The 21,220-nt window shown below is 37.7% G+C and overlaps 1 protein-coding gene across 6 annotated transcripts in view; it reads right to left on the bottom strand.

The window, feature by feature from the left end:
* Positions 1 to 21,220, bottom strand: part of Prkg1 (protein kinase cGMP-dependent 1) — a 1,207,619-nt gene that overhangs the window by 1,083,905 nt on the left and 102,494 nt on the right. The window contains exon 1 of one of the 6 annotated variants that reach the window (XM_074078868.1): positions 11,138 to 12,291. The exons of 2 other annotated variants lie outside the window; for them this stretch is intronic. In XM_074078868.1, the coding sequence (XP_073934969.1) occupies positions 11,138 to 11,448 (311 nt within the window). In that variant the 5' untranslated portion in view covers positions 11,449 to 12,291. Of the gene's footprint in view, positions 1 to 11,137; positions 12,292 to 21,220 lie in introns of those variants that run through there. 3 more of the 6 variants (XM_074078872.1, XM_074078869.1, XM_074078873.1) reach the window with 3 other exon arrangements.

Genomic DNA, 21,220 nt, shown 5'->3' with positions numbered 1-21,220 from the left:
AATGAGCTAGCATATAGACCATGGAGTAAGACAAATAGTTTTACTGATTATCATCATTATCGACATTAATAATTAATCAGTAAAGACAAGGCTACAAAGTAACCGTACTCCCTTCACTTTATAGAGAATTTCACTGAAAAACAGAGAGATTTCATCTTTGTCAAGAAAAGATTAAAAAGGTAAAGAAAAAAAGGGAGCTAATTTGACAAGAGAAATTTTTAATATTATGTATTTTCCCTTCAGGATGATAAACAATGGACTGAACTATTAATGGCAAGTCAAGAAGGAGGAGAAAGAAAACTTGTCATCAGTGATATAAAAACTCACTAGCAAGAGTTCACCTAGATGTTATTTAGTAACCATTAAGCCCATCTAGCAGAGAATCCCACTCTTGCCAAAACAAATAAATGTATACTTGAGAAATTTTCCATCAATCACATTGACAGTAACCCTTGGGAATCCAGAAGATGGAGCACTGCTCTAATATCTGTTGTGATCACTGATTACAGGACACTGGACCTCAGTTGTGGTGCCCAAAGATAAGATAAGCCTCAGAATAGAAAGGGCCCCAGAGAAGAGTAGCCTCCTCTGTGATGAGCAGTGTTTTTGTTTTGTTCTTTAGAATGATGCTGTAGCAAGATGATTGTTCAACTCTATTCACTTCTCTGTACAACTTACATAAGTATTTGCCCCAAATATTTCAATATTGGTACTTTTATTTTCTCCATTTCTTAGGGTTACCTGGGATGCCTAAAGTAATCGTGATTATGATTATGGGGTATGTTATGGAATATAACTTTTGATGGAAAAATAGGATGCTCAATATTCAAATTTTCTGGTAATTTTTCATAAAATATAAGCAAGTACCCAAACACACATATTTAATGCTTCTAAGTGCCTAATTTCTCCATTTCTTGAAGTTTTTATTGTCACTATTGTTATTTTTAAAGGGCATAAACTTTTAGTAGTTGCCTATCAAAAAGAAAACCTTTCTTAATTTAGGCATTTCCCACCAAAAATCAAAAGGTGAGGAAGATAATCATGCTAATGGCTGAGCAACAAGAAGCAAAGGGTGAGTAAATTCAGGAAGTCTGAAAACAGTGGCAAAAAGTTAAGAAAGGATGATCCATTCATGGTGAGCTTGTTATTTTATTTATTTGCCATTCCTTTTCAGTTCAGTTATATCCACTTAGTTTTGTGCTATTCAGTGCTACATGAACAGGGAATCATTTAGTTCTTTGTTTCTTTTTTTAAACAAGAGAATAAAAGTGTCCACACTAAGTTATGCTAAAACATCTGAATGGCAAAATCAGACAAATTATACTTTTTGTGTCATATTTTTCTTTTATGAAGAACAACAAAAAATCTGAATTGATATTTTGAAGAAAAGAAAAATGACTATTTCCTGATTAAGACTACAACCATAAAGAAATCATAGCTTAGTTTCTTTCACAATATTTCTAAGGCCTTTCAGATCTATAACAAGAAACACTGCTCATACAAATGTATGATGGAGTTCAGTGCTGCATTTTTTTATAAAGCTAGGTATTAAATGAATGACTAGAAACTTTGTGTAATTCATTTTGCACTGCAAGAAAAAATTCCTCTAACAATTCAGAACTGAAATATGTGTATTAAGTAAAATCCATTTGCTCAAAATAAAAGAGGGACTCCAATGAGTGGATCTTCTAGTCAAAGAAACTACTCTTACTTATCTAAGTGTCTTTGGGCTTACTTCTCTAAGCTTTGGCATCTTCAGACAGTTCTAAACTAAGAGGATAGCAATTACCTAGAATGAAGACCCAATTCACATAAAGTTCCATGCTCCATCAAGCATGAAGTGCACATTCTAGGGTTTATTCCACCATATATTTTCTTATTTCTCTCCTTCCACTGGCCATAATGAGTTGCCATCACAGGCTTAGCAAAATGGTATCTGTCATTTTCAGACGCATAATATTCCTCTGGAGGATATGGTGACACCCTGTCAAGCAGCTCAAGTCTAATTGAAGGCCATCTTCTATTTCTCACAATATAAAATGTGTTTCTCAGCCACAGACAGTTTAGGCAAAAGGTGTCTTAGGAAGATGTGTGGTTGCGTTTCCGTTTGGTGTGCTTGCAAGCCACCTGCAGGCATGGTAGAGTATGACGGGTCCATCTCCAGTCTATGCACAACAATACCTCAGGGGCAGGGAGGATGGCAAAGCTCAGAATTCCTAGTGTGCTCTCTTGTTAGAACAATCCTTTCTTCTTCCCCCCAAGTCCAGACTTAGATGCACTGTCTAAACCATAACTTAATAAATATAGATCATTAGAATGATGTACTGTAAATCCAGAAAAGAAGATATTTTCCCGTCACACTACCCCATTATTCCTTGGTCTAGCTCTGGTAGAATCTTGCTGTTACCATAATACAGCTGTTCCATGAAACAGCAGAAATATTTGGCTTAACTAGGATGTATTTGCCATCACTGACTTTCAGTACAATTAACCAAATTAAACTGACTGGCTGATTTGATAATTACTTCATGTTCAAGGAAGAAGCACAATCCTACTTCCAAAGTCTAGAAGTGAGAAAATGAAACTGAACATTGTAAGGCAATAACATTAGGAGATCTCTTTGGGAACATGTTATAATCCCAGAAAAATAACTGAAGCTATTTACTTATGCTTTGGTTTGGGATAAGTTACTCCACCTTTACATGGAAGTTAATGCAATTACATCTGTCTTACAGCAAATGTGATGAAGTTTAATTTGCATTTATGATCTTTAGACAGGTCAAGGTAAGTAACATTATTTTATTTTTGATGCACATGAAAGTAGTATACATTGGCACTAAATTGTCACTGATTTGTTTATTTCTCTACTTAATCCCATCCTTTTCTATTTTAGAATTAAAAAAATCAAAAGACAGATATTTTCCCAGGGGGACGCCAACCACTTTTTGCCCATCATTCTGCTTCTAACTGCTAGACCATAATAAATGAACACATGCTTTTGGACATGTCTCTTTATTGTTGCCAATTCCTCTTATCCCTCTCATTTAGGTCCAATAACCAAATGCACAATTCATAATGAAGGTGTTTACTTTCCTTATGATTAACTTCCTTGTGTAATTAAGGTCCCTAATCCTCTGAGCAGCTTTATTACATCTACTCTGCTTTTACGTGCTATCTGTCAGCTGAATCCATTTTCATATTTTACAGAGAGGGAAAAAGAGACAAGTTAAGTTCCTCCTTCTGACTTGGATTGTAAGATGATTTTTACCAAAAAGTCTTTGTAATTACATTAGCTACTTTCAGTGCTTATATAGCATGCTTCAATGGCTGATCCTCACCTGAGAAGAAGATTAAATTAAGAACGTAAATAGGAGACTCCTATCAGAGACCATTAGCAATCTCTTGAGGAGTTTTTAACGGTGATGTAAGGGGAAAGAGGGCAAGAAGGAAACACAGAGCTGACTATAGGGGCAGCAGTGAGGTCTGACCATAGGGGTAAGGAATTTTAATCTTCCTCCAAGAGCCTTGCTCAAAGATGCTCAAAGATCCCTAACAGCAGATATCTCCTCAGACCTCTCATCTGCCAGTGATGCCCAGATCCGTTCCTTCAAACCAAACCGAAAGGGAGCTGAGAAGTTGATGTGCTTGTTCTGCTTTCTCTGAAACCTCCTTGGAAAGTACTTCTCAGCCAGAGCTCAAGCTGTTCTCCTTAAAAGGATAAAATATCTGTAGGGGGAAAAAAAACTGTAGCTGGCTGCAGAGGCATCACATACCAGAAGGAGAGGCTACAAAGCCCAGTCCTGATCTTCCAAGAGGCGCTCATCTTTGTTTCACCTTCGTCAACTTCACATTGCACAGCAGCACTGAGACCCAAGGAAACAGTCTCATTAACTAAGGAAGCAGCTGCCCCAGTGAGAGTGGAAAACAAACTTGGGATGATAGCTGGTACTAACTTGTATCATATTTGAGCAGTGGCCAGAACTTGCAGCTGGCAGGGAAGGAAAAACACACCCATTGAACAGAGTTGCTGCCACTTTTGTGTGCCCCAGGACTGTAGCAGGTAACTTCAGAAATCAGTGACACTGACAGTTCATGATGTCAGAGGATTGGACAGATGGCGCTCCCTGGTTCCAATATAAGCAGGTGATTTTAGTTGGTCAAAAGGGACCAGGGAAGGTGTTTCCCCCAAAGAATGAGAATTCACATAGGCTACAGCAACCAACATTGGATGGGCTGATGCAGAGTTGCTCAACTCTTCTACATATTAGGATATTCATCTTGGGAGCTAAAATAATGTACCAATACTAGAGGTCCACTTTTGAGCAACTGAATCAAAAATTTCTGGAGGTGAAACCCCAACAAAGATGTTTTAAAGCTCCTTAGGTGATTCTAATTGGCAGCTACAGTTGAGAAGAAATGGGCTAGGTAAAATAAGGGCTACCCACTTGGGAACATAAACAGTAAGACAGTAAAGAGTGTAAACTTCCAATTTAGCAAAATCTCCCTACTACTTTTGCAAGCCTAGTAATGAAAGGTTTTAGCTAATAGACATTCAGCTCTTGATATGGGAAATTTATCTGGTCCTTTGCTTTGTATCACACAAACGACCTCCCACCTTCATACACACATACCCTGTCATCTTCCATCAGAGTGGTTCACAAATTCTGCTGCCCGGTAAAGTTAACTTAGGAATCTTTTAAAAATTCTGAAGCCTAGCTTCCACTCCTAGAATTTCTAATTTTCATTGATTTGGGGTAAAACTTAGGCACTGGGTGTTTTTTAAGTTCCTCAAGTGATTCTAATTGAAGTCATGTTTGTATACTATAGTCCAATCTAATTTCTCCTACTTCTCCCAGAGCTCTTCCATTTCCTACTTAATTATGAGTAAACAGATACTTTCCTCAAAACATCCCATGTGTTATTCTTAGGTTTTCTTGAAGTTGTTTAACCTTCAGTCTTTCAGGCAGGAGAAAGGGTCAGGAGTTCAAATTTGGTTTCAACTTTTTACTAAGTACCGTGGCCTTGGACAAGCTGCTTAATTTCTCCGAGCCTCGGTATTCTGTTCTTTATGCTGTGAACTGGGGATAATCTGGAATCTTCCTCACAGGGCTGTGTTAGTGTTAAAAGAGGAGTGGTGCTGGCTAGAGTAAGTGCTCCATGAATAGAAAAGCCATCATGAGGATGATGGGCAGTGCCATTCTGGACCCACTACTTCAGAGCAGTGATGAGCTGACTTACTGCCCTTTTCTCCACATGATGGAAGCAAAGACCACCAAGGCCTCCCTAATGTTAGGTTAAGGGATGTTGCAAAGAGACAATACAAGTCATTCAAGACAAGCACTGGTCTAAAAGGAAACATCTTCATGATCTTCTGCCAGCAGTATCTTAGTATGGCTCTTCAAGGAGGAAAGCTTTTGGTACACTCCTATGGCTATCTTGGTCGACAAAGTAAGTATCTTCCCTACAAATTCTGTTCCAGTCTGTGGCATATTCACTCACCAGCAAAGCTCATTGCTACTTTCCAACTTCTTTGCAAATATAGCATAGCTTTAACAATACTCCCTTCTTTTTGCCCTGTCCTGCCCCACACCCCTCATACACATCCCTTCTTCCCACTCTGCTGTGCTTTTCCATATTAATAACTATGATTATAAAATCCATTCAGAAACAAGGCACTGTTGAGAGTGTACTATTAGTCCCACCTTGTGTTAAACATCTGTTTTGTGTAGCTGCAGTTTTTGTGCTATTGTTTATATTTACATGACAGTTTTGGAGGGAGAGCATTCCTCTGCTCTTGCAAACAAAATTATACTTAGAGAGTTCAAATAGGCTGCACATATTTAATTTCTCAAAAAACAAATTTTCAGGAGATGGTGAAGAAGGCAGTCTCTATAGAAAATGGTGAGAGGGAATCAAAGTGGTGTCAGAAGGCTGGGTGTGAGGAAGAGAAGGGGTGGCAAACACCACCAGCTCAACAATTCAGATTCAGATTCAAAATGCCACAGATGTGATTGCATAATAAGCTGTTGAGCATACTGGTAAATGCTGCTTTCAGCATGTGCTTATTTGTCACATTGTCTTGCTTTCTGGACTCGGAAGGTTCAAGTCAGAGGATCTGGAACACTAGCAGCAGGCCCAATTTCTTGGGATGGGCAGCAGCACCTATGGTAGAGATGACAGAAAGAGCAGCAGCCTGGTGTTCGAATACGGTTGCTAGGATACCATGGAGACCCTCCATTGCTAAGCAGACAGAGAAAAAAAAATGTGTCCATATGCCTTATAACCTGCAAACAGCAACAATGGAAACATCGCCTGTCTTCTACCCTTTCCCATCAGGAATTCAAACCCAACTCTTTAGCGAAATAACAAGTAGCAGGAGCTTGGAAATGTGGCCCAGTAGAGCAGGGGAGCTGGTCATTTATATTCTCAGGCAGTCTCCAGAGCTGCTGTATTTAAAGGCTTGTCAGTATTTTCATTATAACCCCATTTTAGGGGCACACCATTTTAGGGTGTGCTTCGAAACACCCTAATAGAGTTTTAGCAACCTGGCTGCATACATTTTTATAAAGGTTTCCATGAATTCCATTTTATTACATAAGCTCAGTGTCCAATTAACAATCAAATTTAACTTGGAAACCATTATACTAATATTAGAATGGAATTTAACTCCTCCACAAAAACAGGAAAGATGAATTTCAAAAACTAACTTCAGTTTCCATTGTTATCTGTGTCCAGTTTGCTGGAATGTGTGAGGAGTGCACAGTACTGGTCTATGGCATATGATTAGATTAATTTCAGTGGGAAATTTCATTCTGGAGTAGAAAGAAGAAGTTGGCTTAAGAGTGGAACTTGGTTTCTTTAAAGGTTTTCATCATCTACTGCTTGCTGAACTAGTTAGTTCAGCAAATACTTACCTCATTAGTATAGTTATTATAAAGACTGTGCTGGTGGGGAGAAGAGGGCTGGACCTACATCCTGAGATTCAGAACTTTATGAGTGGGTAATATTAGTTCTTTGGTGTAAAACACACACACACACACACACACACACACACACACACACACACACACACGATTCTTGATTATTACTAAAACAAGCAGAAATGTTCTCTGGTTTAAAATGATAGACACTGAGATTCTGCCCACTGACCTAAACTTGGTTTTCCTCAACTTCCTCTATAATACTTTAGTGCAGCCACTACTGGCTGCTATTCCCCCCAGCTGTGACCTGTTTCTTTACTAAGGGCTTGGACTGCATGCCTCCAACCCCCATCCTCTCTCAACCCTCCCCATCTCATTAGCAAGCACCTGAATCATGGCAGTCCTTCAAATGCTTAGTTTAAAAACTGGCACTTCCACAAGAGTTTCTAATACCATAAAATTAAGCATGCTCTATATAATTTTCCAGCTGTCTTAGTTATCACCTCTTCAACTCCCATCACTCAAGCTTCTAAAATAATTACAGTATCGTTAGCCCCTTGTTAACTCCTTGATGGCAGGATCTATGTGTCTCTTACCTATAATGTCTTACAATATTTGAACATGGCATTCTTCCCATAAAAGTACTGAACTGACTTACAGGGCACATTTGAAACTTCATTCCTACATTTGAGAAAATCTATATTTTAATATTATGCCGTCTACAATGACACTAAAATTCTGTAATTCTCTTGGCTTACTACAGAACTGAATATGCAGCATTTAGGAAGACTCTTTTTCTCCTGAGATACATTAGTGTCAAGGTTTAGAAGCTCATATAAGATATTTTTAAAATTAATGCCTCCTTTTAAAGGAATATATTTCTTCTTATCCTCAGCCCTTCCAAAGTACTTCACAACCACACAGTGGAACACAGCAGAATGATGATGTATTTCATCATTCTCTGAAATACAGCTACCTCTGGGATGAAAAGCAACGGCTTTACAAAAATACAGAGACACTAATGACTTCTGACAGGAACTCAAATCTATATAGTCCAACTGAAATGACATGGAAGCTTGTGACAACAAATTGGAAAAGATTTGGGAACACTAAGAATAGATAAGGTTTGATCAAAATATCTCTCAGTAGTATACTGAACAGTCTACTAGTCTACAGTCTTTTCAAGAATGACACATCATGAAATGAAATTACTTTAGAAGTTCATAAGAAACAACAGGCTATCTGGTCTTATAGAATGGGTGCTTGGGTTTGTCTTTGTATGTTTCATTTTAAGTGTTTATTTGCTCAACTTATTTCCAGACATACAGTCTAGTAGTTTACATTCTCAAGTACATATGTGGCAGCAGTGAATATAGATTCCAATTTGCTACATCAGTTCTTTGCTTCACATTCATAGCCTAAGCAGGGATTAAGGGCTATATCTACACAAGTTGTAAAAGAGATGGACAAAAAAACACTCCCCCCATTTTATAGATGCAGTAGAAGTGCCCTGGCTCTCTGGTGGAATCTGACAGATCCTGCCTTCCAATTCCCACCTTAAAGGGAAAATTCCAAACCAAAAATGTTAACAGGACTAAAGTTATTAAGTTAGCTTTATTTTATAGTGTATTTCAAGTGATCAAAAGTCACTAAGAAAACAGAAATTTTAAAATATTATAATCCTCAACAGGCAATGTCAGTAAGCAAACTTTAAACAAACATATTTGCATACCTCAGATAATTGAACAGAACATCAGCCGGGCAGTGACCTATGTCTGACAGGAAAAGAACCAAAGACCAATGTGAATGTGGAATTGAAATCAATTTTGGTCTAATGGATGGTTTCATTTTAACTTGAGCTCACAAAAATCTATGTGTAATCTTAAAATGACTAAATTTAAATTGCACTAAACCTTAAGAATAAAGACAGAAACACTTGTTGCCAGTAAGTCCGAATAATCAAATTATTTAAATGAAATAAATTGAAATGTAAACAAGTCTTTGGATTGGCAAGTTTACTAAACTCTATATGGGGCTATCTTGTACAGTCATTCAAATGACGTAGATAATAATCATTTTGATACAATATACTTTTTTCCCAAAAGAAAGGTACACTCTACCACCCAAGCCAATTTTATTCTCATTTTCTTTATGTAAGTGTGAAAAAAGAACAGATGTTTTTCCAAAATTATTTAAACTTGGAAGACATTCTATCATTTTCTTCATATAATATAATCCTTCAGAATCAGAAAACCACCATAGCAATACCTTCACTACTGAGTTCTTTAAAATACAAGTTATTAAATAAATATCAGAACGCATGGCATTGTTCAATAGGTAAAATGTGTATTATAATGGAATGTTATGAATTATTTGCCACCCTAATTTCATTTTCTACCATGAACTTTAAAAAATCTAGTTTTATTATGTGTCAAGCACCATCAGGCTTCTGAAACATGCCACACTCTACAGCTCATTCCCTTCCCCTAGACTCCTCTAGATCTTCTCTGATAGAATGTTTAACTGGAGTTATCAGCTGGCTTGATGATGTTTCATTATAAAACCTATTTAACTGGTCTTTTTTATAAAAGCAGTTTGTTCTGTGTTACCCTAAAGTCTTGCAGACACAAAGTGAGATCCTATAGAATGCTTCAAGATGCAAAGAGCTGTCTTTGATTTATTTTTTCCATTATGCAAAACTTGGCCCAGGAGAGATGGCCTTGTACCTTGTCAGCTAAAACGGGCAAGCATGTCAGGACTGCAAATTAATCTACCAGAGAAAGTGGCAGTGTTTTTAGATCCCTCAAGTTTCAAAGACAGGTTTAAGTCTGCTGAATGATTATGGCAAGTTGGTACGGTCAGAATCTTGGGAATGTTTATCCTTATTGACCCTTCCCCACTTCACAGACTACAAACTCCTTTGTCACCTAAACCTGCAAGAACTGCAAATGTTCCATGGGAACTAACAAGTATAGGTACAATTCTTAAGTTTTCCAAAGTATAATTAGTACCTAGTCATGATGCCTTCAGCCAATAAATACAAATGGAGATAACCAAGTATTTGCTCCTTCTTCTCTTACTAATTCCGTGTTTATAAAGTGAAAGATTCCAAGGGACCTTCTATTATTATGTAACACGTGTCATCCAACCAGTGTGATTTAGTTGAGTACAGCAGCAAAACCCTTCACTTTATTGTCATTATTTGTTAATTAAAAATATCACTCAACTTGGTGATCTCTCTCACTGTCTGTTAACCTCGTGTTCCTGTTGCATAGTCTCCATATGCACTCTGAGTTGAGTGTTGTATAACAAGTTTCATTCAATTTTTCCATCCAAGTTAGGAATCCCATTGACATCGGAACTACACCGTTCTCTAAAATGCTAGAACAATGCCAGTGTGGTTGCACTAGAAGTAAGGCAAAGGATGGATCCACAGTGTAAATAAAGAGAAGTGTACTTATCTATATCTGACCCTGAAAACATGCAAACCCTCCTGAGACATAAAGCAGCTCATTAATAATCACAGAAAAATTTCTTCAGGAAAATAAGCAATGTTCTCCCTTTAGATGTTAAGAAAAATTTTTTTCAAAAAACGCAACAGACTCCTCTCCCATTTATGGATTGTAAATATCATCCAATTCAGGAAATCATTCTTCCCTTTTATATGCATATTTACTCATTTTTTTACACTTTGTGGATAACAGAATATCAGGCTTGAAGGGTACTGGCGTGAAGCGCCAGCATGGAGAGAAATCCAGGATAGCCACGAGAGCATAGAAAGTAAGGGTGATATCAGACGCATTTCATTTCAAGTCTGATGAGCCTGCATTTAGGATTTTCTGGCTGGCCAGGTTTGCCAGGGCTTTGGGGAGAAGGAATTTTTTTTTTATATTCCTCCGTACACAGTCACTCACACACTGTCGGACACACACCTTGGGCACGTTCAAACTCTATGTACAGTAGGTGGCATATATGAATGTATATGTATATTAAAAATACCTTGGCATCTGACAAAGACACGAAGGCAATGTATGTGCAGTGAGTCTGGCTCTGAGAAACGTGCACAGCCCGCAAGAAGTCCCCGTGAAAATGAAACATTTCTGAGGATGAGGACAGACATGGCAAGCGGGAGGGGCGGGGGCCGACAGACAATACAGAGACCCGCAGCTCCCCACCGCCAGGGTGCCACACGGACCCTGCGGGTAACCCCTGCTTACTGTGGGCTCTTGGGGTAGAAGGGCAGGGTCACATGGCTGAGATCCTGGATGTCGAAGGCGGTGGGCTCCGCAGAGATCGCCTGCCGCTTGGTGCGCGGCTCGCCCTGCAAGGTGCTTGCGCTCTGCTTCTGCGCCTGCTGGGTGGCCGGCCGGATCACCGAGCGGTACTTGTCCAGCTCGTTCTGCAGTTTCTGGATCAGTTCATCCTTCTGATCCAACTCCAGCTCCAGCTCATCGATGAGAGCATCCCGCTGCCTCAGCTCCTCGATCTTCTCCTGGAGCGCATACTGTAAATCCCGCAGGGTGCCCATGCTCCTCCGGGCTGCCGGGGGCTCCTTCCTGCCGCTGCTCCGCGTCTTGGGGCTTCCTCCCCTCTCCGATCAACTTTCCCCAAAGTCGCCGCTGCCTCCCGAGTGCAAAAGCTTCCTACTTGAGACCAAAGCCAGCCCTGGCTTCTGAGCATGCCCAGTCCGCCCGCTCCAGCCACCGAGAGTTTCAGTGTGCAGATTCCACTTCTCTGGGCTTACGGAGAGGCTGAATGTGGGGATGAGCAAAGCATCAGGTCCAAACCCGGGTTCGACTTTAAAGGCGTGGAGCGCGGCGGCGGCGGCGCGGGGGACGTGAGTGGGGCCCCGAGGCAGCGGCTGGTCTGCCGGGGTCACTAGCGCCGGGCGCCAAAGGAAGCGGGCGGTGCGTGTGGGGAGCCTGATAACGCTCCGGGCGCGCCGGGGGTGTGCGGGCGGAGCGGGGCGGGAGCTCTACTTTGGGGGTGGAGAGGTGGGAAGGAGAGGACAGAGAGGACCCCGAGCAAACTGAACAGACGTCAGACGGCCGCAGAGTATTCCAGTCCTGAGGATGCTGGACTAGGATCCTGGCGTCATACGAGGGCAGGGCGGACTCCGCATCCCCTAAAGCCCCGAGTTCAGGAGGGATGTCATCCTCCAGCCTCACCGAGAAAAGCTCCCGAGCGGTGTGACTGAGCTCTCGCTTCTCCCACGCCACCTTTCCCACGGGAGCGCCTCACACAGGTGGCTAACGCTTGCAAAGAAACTTGCCTCTCAAGAGGTGAGAGGGACAGGATCTGGGAGGGCTTCCTGGTTACATCCAGGTGTCTCTCGGGAAGGGGATGTGTGTGGGGTTCTGATTCCCAACCCCCCCCCCCGCGAACCCTACCTTCCACACACAAACACACACACACACACACACACACACACACACACACTCACACACCTGGCAAGCATTGCTACTCTGCCTGTTTCTGCTAGTTTTCCCTTTTCTGTCCTGTCTGAACTCGGGTCAGTCAACTCTCCTTAGGGAAAAGGCCAAATCCCAAAACGCATTTGGGCGCTAAAGGCCACTCAGCTTCTCGGATATCCCCACCCACTTGAGCTAGTGTTTGTAGAGTGGTTCACTAAGGGGCCTTGCGTCTTCCATTTGCTGGACTTGATGAAGAAGGGAGTGGGGAGAACAAAAACATTCATTCTGAAACTGAACCACACCTTTAAAAGCATCACTTTCGTGACAACTAACCTGTTAGGAATGTATCTTTCCACTTGATCAGCAAGGAAGAAATCCTGACACAACCTTGAAGATGAAAAATTCTATAAAAGAGGGGAGACGCAGGGCACTGTTCACCATACGGGTCACTATCTTACCTCTATTTCCTGGCATCTCTGTCCCTGCCAACACAATGTTTGCCAAAATGGTGATGATTAAGTAACAGCTTTTCTGTCCAAGGATTATTCTCTATTATGGGAACACGTTTAGAATCCCCAAGCTATTTAACTAATACCGAAATCCTCAATATTTAACTATATCCTCACCAACTCATCCAACTTTATAGCTTCTTTATTAACTATTTTTCTCATTGCTATTCTTGGGTGCTTAATATTAAAACCCTCAATGTTCTATCTATTCATCCCTTAACACTAAAAGTAGATAGAAAATAAAACTAAATCACAATGCAAAACTATTCACTGGAATCTAAAGTTAGCCAAGAACACAAAAAACTTGCTCATTTTTGCTTTTAAACACAACTTTCTATATCTGAAAGGAGGAAGTAAAGAAAGAGAGGTAGAGAGAGAGAAAGAAAAGAAGAGAAAGAAAGAGACCCACTAGCCTAGCCACTCACTGGCACTGACACCCTCACAAGTGTTTTTATTTAAAGTATACTTGTTTGTAATTCAAGTTGTAAATGACAAAGGATATGAAATCCTAAACATTGTTCCACAGAAATTATGATGTAATTCTCTTAGTACAAATGACATAAGACACTTAATTTGTCTGCTTTGCAACACAAACATTTTTGGAAGTAGATAATTCCCGAAACATTTCATTTGTAATGAATAACATACAAATAGACAGCAGTAAGTAATAATTCTGAATTGTTGTTTCAATTAAAAGTGAACCAAGTGAAAGTATCATGACTTTGTATAACTGACTACATTCTAAAAAGCTTCTGTGACAACTTCCTTCTCTCAGGTAAAAATCCAAATTCTTATCTTATTTAACCTGTGGGAATTCTTCACTTCCCTGGGAAAATCTAAAGGCACTAAATGGCTTTTATTATAGATCTCTTTGGGGTACATAAGACCATGAGTTTTTGTCTAAAAATATATCAGAAGCCATGTGTAAGGGATATCCTTAGACAACTGTCAAGCACAGCTTTGTAGAGTTCATCTTAATATCCCTGGGCAGAATAAAGTAGAGAAGAGTCTCCCTCACTTGTAGAAAGCCTGTCTATAGGAACAAAAATAAAAATGGAAAAACAAAAATAGAAACAAAATCATTTTCCCTAAAACTACAGCACTTCAAAACTATTCAGGGGTTTTAATCAAAAGTAAGTTTTTTACACTAAATTGGGCAAATACTTTTCAGTGCTGAAGGTAGCATAACTACACACATCTGTAGGATGCCTGCATGTTATGTTTTCATATTAAATAAAGTCTCATGATACAAAATATGCTGCAGGATGAACCTGATATTGAGAATCAGGAATCAGTTGTAACAAACACAGAGGTGTTAAGAATATAGAATATATTGTATGTCAGCCTAGATTGTCAAAAATTAATTTAAATTTCTTTTAAAATCTTTATCCTTATTTACAAAAAATTCAGAATTCTAGGCTTTTCTCTTTCATTTTTAAAAGCTTTTTTTTTAAAAATGGGTTTTTCTGTGTAGCCCAGGCTTGCCTGGAACTTGCCAAGAAGCCTTGGCTGGCCTTGAACTTGCTGTCTTCCTGCCTCAGCCTCCAAAGTGCTGGAATTATGGTTCTGAGTCACCACATCCAGGATCAAAATAAGTATTTTAAGTAACTTTTTCAATGACATTTTGACAGCTTATTTAGATTATAAGGGACAAGTTTTCCAAATTAAACTTTTGGTTGGTTCCAGTATTTTCTTAATGATCTTTTGCATAGTACTTACTAAATGCTGGAAATAAATTTTACAAGAAAAATCAGTCCTGCAATTTCTTTCCACAGACAAATTATCTTTACTGTGCATCCCATAATAAATTTAATTGTTAAATTAATATCAAAGATCAAGCACAAGCCTACTTTGTGTTCTTTAGAAAGTTTCTACCACAAATCTGTAATGGCGTAGAGTGGAAGGAATGGGCAGATCCCTTATCCCCACTCCCACCGCCACACTTGCCTAGTTAGGATGAGACCTTAATATTAGCTACAAACATTTAGAACAACGTAATTTTCAAGGAACTCGGTTATTACTTACAATTTCAAAGTCAACTCACAATCTATTTCATCAGTCTCTCTTTTCATAGCTTTAACAGAAGCAACGTCCTGCTGGCGGCCAGACCAAACTGTGCCCTACTGAACTCCAAAATGCTCTTCGGCTTTGCACCCAACATCCATGGCCAAGAATAACTATCACTATGCCTTCTATAATGAAATCTCAGAATCATTTAGTAAGATACTCAATAAAGTAGCTATATTATAGGTTGTTTTAAAAAAAAATAAAGTGTGTTAGTATCTTTCATAAACTACAAAATGAGCTTCAAAAGAAGCCTGATAATTTTATTATCTGCTCGTTCATTTCGATGATACCACATTTCTTGAAAGACTTCTCTAAGTTTAAAAATTTCTTCTGCCATCTTATGTGTATCTTGAACTAGAAAAATAAACAAATAAAAATATATAACTGGGGTTAATAGGTGATGGAAGCCACACCTTGCAGTGTATTAAGACTAACAAGTAATCCTAAAAATCTCATATGATGGTTACTATCACTGGCAGACAACTTACCTGTTCCAAGTTGCCAATCACAATGAAGAGCACAATGAAAACAACTCACTTCCTGAACTCTTAATACATAAAAGGCATTGTTCGTGCAACCCTACAAGTTGGGTATTATTATTAGAACTTCTATTTATATCTAAGACAACAAAGGCAGTAAATCACCCACCAAGTAGATGGAAAAGCCTAGACTGGAATCCAGCCATTTGATGTAGAACTCAGGCCTTACCCCTCATTGCCTTCAGCAGGACTTTTGGGTATTTTTGTTGTCTTGGTTCTGGATCCAGAGAGATAACAGCATCCTTTACATGTTCTACTTTGATTTTGGTTTTGGGAAGGTAAAAAGAGAAATTTGCAACAAGATTTTTTTTTTAATTCCTTTTCCCAGAACATTCTTCACTTAGCACCATTTCATCCTGGTTTAGGGTAACCAACTTGTACCCATGTGTGGGATTGACTTGGTTTGATACTAAAATTGCTTGGAATTGTCCCACTTGGAAACTAAGAACCCTAAGTAATTCTTATCCTGGGCAAACCAAGATGGTCACCCTATTTAATTAAAGATTTCTGAGCCTATTTTAGAAATAATTTCCAGTTTTGTTTCCAAAATTACTGATAATAAAGTAAGGAAGAGTTATAATGATAATACACATGGTCTTAGGCACAAATTAAAACGCACATATTTGTTTATGTAAATATGCCTTAAAAATGTAATCATCCCATTTCGATGTATAATATACCACAGAAAATGTCTTTAGACTGCAAAGGGAAATGAGTCAGACAATGTAACTTTAATTATACTTTGAGAAATAGAAAGGATTCAAGGCTCTCTTTTTGGTTTATTGCGCTTACAGAAACAGATTGGTTTCTCATGAGTTAAGCACAGTGATTCAAGCACCTACTATCCTATTAACTTCTATAGAATTACATGAGTCTTGTAGTTGCATTAAGGGGACAGATTTGGTCATAATGAATGTATATTTAAATGTATAACCAAAAATTCTAATGATTGGGCTGTTTTGTACCCATACTACTTCAAATGGTAAGTTTTGCATGGAAAAGAAAAAAAATAAACCATTAATAATGAAAACTTTACTATAGAGACTTGGGAAATAACAGTGCACTGTACTGTAATTGCTAATGTGCTTAGCATTTAATACTGAATTAGTGTCATGCCTGATATTAGTTGAAATGAATTCTTATATTCCACTGCTTAAAGTGATGGTAAGTTATTATTGGACCTTGGGCTAAACTAGTCCTCATTAAAATCCAAGCAAGTATCTAACAAAATGAACATTTCTTTGTACATTAGTACACTGCCTGTTGCCAATGTTGAAGAAATAAAAGTTGTTCAGAAGAAAAATACTTTGTTTCTGTATTTTGGAAAACTTTTTAATTAAGCATACAATATACTTTGCAATGCTTCCTTCACAAAAATATTTTTGCACTGCATTTTAGTGCAGTAAATGTACACACATGTCAGCAAGCACCATCATAATATTACCCATTTATGACTAATAAATTGAAGTTTCTATTTCCATTTCAATGATTCTTTTGGCATATTAAATGCACATCACTTACTAAGTTAACTCAGCAGTGTTTTATACAAAATATTCAAAAACATTTGCAAAAGTAATTTTTGCTTATGAAAACAGATTTGATATCATGAGGCCTATAGAATAGTTCTATAGTCAATGATCTTTCTTTTTTGTGGTTGCTTTTCAGTGGCATTTAATGCCTGAAATAAGTCATTTTGTAATCAAAATTTAAAGTAAAGAAAGCCTACATTTTTCTAGTGAGCTCATTAAAATGAGGAAGGTGAGAAAGTGCTAAATATATACAGCAGACAATAAAAATAGAAGTTTGGGTGATTTAAAATTTTACCCTTAAGTAAAATGGCTGAATTGGGTGAGAGGGAAATTTGTTTATGTTATGAGAATGTCAGGATTTAGGGAAGATGGGTAGTCACATGCAAAAGAGTTAGTAGGAAAATACACAGAGATCTTCACTCATTCACTTCAAATTAAGGAAACGTTTGATATTGTGACTTTCATATGATTTCATGCAGTCCACAAATTTACCTTTCTACTGAAATGAAGTAGTAGACCTGGAAAACAAATTGATATCATTCCAGGACCAAGATGTATTGCCTGACATTTATGAAAACATTACTCTTGGAACAAGGGTAGAATCACCAACATAAAAGGCCCATGAGATGCTCATATTTGGTATGCATTTTAACCAACTATAAAAGTATCAGTCACCTTCCCCAATGTAGATATTTAGAAATGATTTAGTAATTCCTTGCTGGTCTAGATTGAACTCTTAAAAATTCATTTCTTCAAAGCACAAGCACTTAAGCTGATAGGTAAAGAATACTTTAAATATTAGTAGTTCAGATATAAACTTAAAAGGAAAATGTGTAAACATCTATATAAAATGAAATTACCCAAAAGTGTAATACATAACGTCTTACCTAGTTTCAGTGCCTCATAAAAACATAAAATAGGGACTTAAACTTTTTTGGTATTAGAGCAGAATATTCAGTGTCTGTCTTGAGTAGTAATGTTATGTAAGAATGTTTTCACTCAAAGATCAGTTAATTTAGGAAATTATTATGGAAAATTCATCTAAGTTTTCCATAGAGTAAAACACAGCCAAAATTCTATCTTCCTTAGAAAACTATCTGTGCTGCCTACCAATTTTAAGTGGAAAAAGTGACAAAACACTTTATTCATAGAATGTTAAAAGCAATTGCTGCTGTTGGGAACATAGAGAATGTGGTGAAAATTGTTTTATTTTCACTTTCCAGTTTCCACTAGTCAGACCCTTCATAATTCCCCAGCAATTAACATTCTATCAGCAGTTACACTGAAACTTACTTAACCTAACAGTATTTCCACATTCATTCTATTATTTCATTTGGTTACTTTATATATCTCTCAAATTCACACACACATACAAACAGTGAATTAAAGAGCTGACAGCAGCATTTGTAGTGATTTGATACTCACCCTTCCCCACCTCCTGAAAAAAAAAGCAAGTGTCCTTGATATATATATATACATATACATATATACATAAAATTTTTGATCAAAACTAGATCATAGGAATTATTTAACTCAATGTCCTGATTTGAAGTCTAATGAAACCTAAAGGTCACAGAAATTAAACAACTCACCCAAGACAGAGGCAGATTTAGAACCTAAGTCTGCCAATTGTCAATGGTTTTCTTAAAGCTGTCCTATTGTTTTATTTGATCTATCTGTCATTACTTACACAAAGAAGCATGATTTGATTCACATGAAAATATTACCTCATATCTCTTAGTAAATAGTAGTTGTTAAAGCCAATTCAAACTACTTCAATTTGCTTCAGAGAACAAAATGTATTAAAAGGTCTTTGAAGGCCAAACATAATGGCTTTTATCTGTAATCCCAGCTCCTTGGGAGGTAGAGACCAGGAGGTTCATGTTTCAAAGCTGGCCCAAGCAAAAAGTTGGAGAAATCCCATATCAACCAATAAGAGCTGGGCATAGTGGTGTGTTCCTGTCATCACAGCTACTGGGGAAGAATAAATAGGACTGCAGTCCAGGCATAAAACACAAGACCCTATCTTAAAAAATAACTAAGGCAACAAAAGGCTAGAGGCACAACTCTAGTAGTAGAGCGCCTGCCCACCAAGTTCAAGACTCTGAGTTCATACCCCAGTACAGTCCCTCCCCCAAAATACAGTCACTCCCCCAAAAGACAATCATTATCAAGAAAAAACAAATTTGTAGAACTCTCAAAATTCAAATGATGACACTTGTTTGATTTTCTGAAACCTTATGACTGATCTACTTTAAAATATACTAAAATGACATTCATTCAATATTTTCTTAATGTGAACTTCTATAAAATTTATGAAAAAAGGAAGACAGTAAAGCTGTATTTAAATATGCATGAAAAATAGCATTTTTAAAAATTTATCACGACTTTTTTTTACAAATAATTATTATTTTGAGATTCTAAATATTTGTTCATTTAATGAACATTCAACCCACAAAACCAATTATTAACATATTTACCTGATTTTCAAATGGTCAAAAATGTTTGGGAGACAATGAGTTACAGTCAAGAAGTTGCTTTCTTTTTTCTCAGTACTTTGCATTTTCCAGTGAATTATGGCTTATGAATCTCCAAAATAAATATATGCACAATATGAAATGTTAATAGTAAATATATGTAATTGTTTTACAAAGCTGGATTTTAAGTTTGTTGAACCTGAGTATTCATACCATTTAATTGTTTAAAGGTAAATTAGACAACTTATTAAACAAACGCTGTAAGCGTTTTCCTCATTTGTGAAATGAGGTTTCTACATGCACAGCAGTTCTGAGATGAGAACACAGCACCAGAGTCTCCCCCTTAAAACCACAATTTGCCCAGCTTGTGACCACAGCCAATGACATGACAGAAAACTAGGAGCATATGACAAATTTGTGCCTACAGGAAGGACTAGCATTGCCTTTCAACCCATAATCACATTTCCTCTCTTTAAAATTAGGCTGTGCTACAGGACTGTGGCTCACACTGGAAATATGTTCAAGGGAAAATTTTAATAGGATTAAAATTAGGTGAGCAATTGTGTAAAAATTAAATAGATAAGTGTTATAGTGACCTTTTAGTTCCTCAGTCTCCAAGCAACTTCACTTTAACATTCTAGAACTATTCTAATGGCCATTCTCTTTTGACATGTAAAATCTTCTTCTTAATTTCCTTAACTAGCTTCACACCCCATCTTTTGAGTCAATAACACGATGATTCCATTCTTCAGCCCTCCCCTTAGATATTCCTTCCTCTGATAATCTTTCTGAACCATCCTATGATATTTGACATGATTTATAATTGCATATTATTTTCAAGGATATTTGCTGAAATAGATATCTCCCCACAGTAGGCTATAAATTCCAAGAAAACCAAGACCTATATCTACTTGGTCCACCAATATCTAGCACAAGAAGACCCTCATTAAATATTTATTAATTGCACTGAGAGAATAAAGGTAGGAATCAGTAAGTGAAGTCAACCAATATTTATTTTGTATCCACAACACACCTCTCTGACCAAGAAAGAGAGGTAAAGGGACAGTTTTTCTGTTGTATGTAAATAGTGGTATGTAATATATAATAAATGGAATATATGAGAGGCTCAGTTTAAGGTTTTCTGTATGTAATAAGGCAACTATACCAGAAAATTAGTTTTAAAACATGCTTTTCTTTTTCAGAAAATACAAAAACAGACATTGCTCTTTGAAAAACATATTTGTCTGTCTGAGATCAAAGTTTTTCTTCTTGATACCCAACCACTTCAAATTACAGCAAGACAATCAACTCTTAATGCACTTTTAGATGACCAAAACGTTGAATTCTCCGTTACTTTTAGGCTTATGAAAGTATTGTCTTCAAGATCTGCTGCCACTGTCTGTAGCATGAGTCATTCTGCAATTTCTTCCTTGTTTCTTCTACAGGTTCAGCTGCTTCTTCAAAAGGGTGACTAGAAGTTGGTCTTTTTGAGTAGTCCTTCATATGTACATGTTTTAGAAAACTACCCATCTATTTTGGAAGCAGATGCTTCCATCTATTTTGGAAGCAGATGCTTTCATCTAAGACATTTCACTTCAGTGATTATTAATGAATGCATGTGCTCTACCTAATCACTTCACTTAGAGTAGCCTGGGAAGTTCAGACTGAGACAAAATTCAAAGTAAGTTCATGCACAAAGAACACATTTGTTTCCCCAAATACTTTCAATTCACTAACTCTGTGCTTAAACTAGATAGACTTATCT

The sequence above is a fragment of the Castor canadensis genome, chromosome 7, assembly GCF_047511655.1.
Source record: "Castor canadensis chromosome 7, mCasCan1.hap1v2, whole genome shotgun sequence".
NCBI lineage: Eukaryota > Metazoa > Chordata > Mammalia > Rodentia > Castoridae > Castor > Castor canadensis.
Note: the sequence above shows the minus strand (reverse complement) of the source record. Positions and strands in the feature narration are given on the sequence as shown.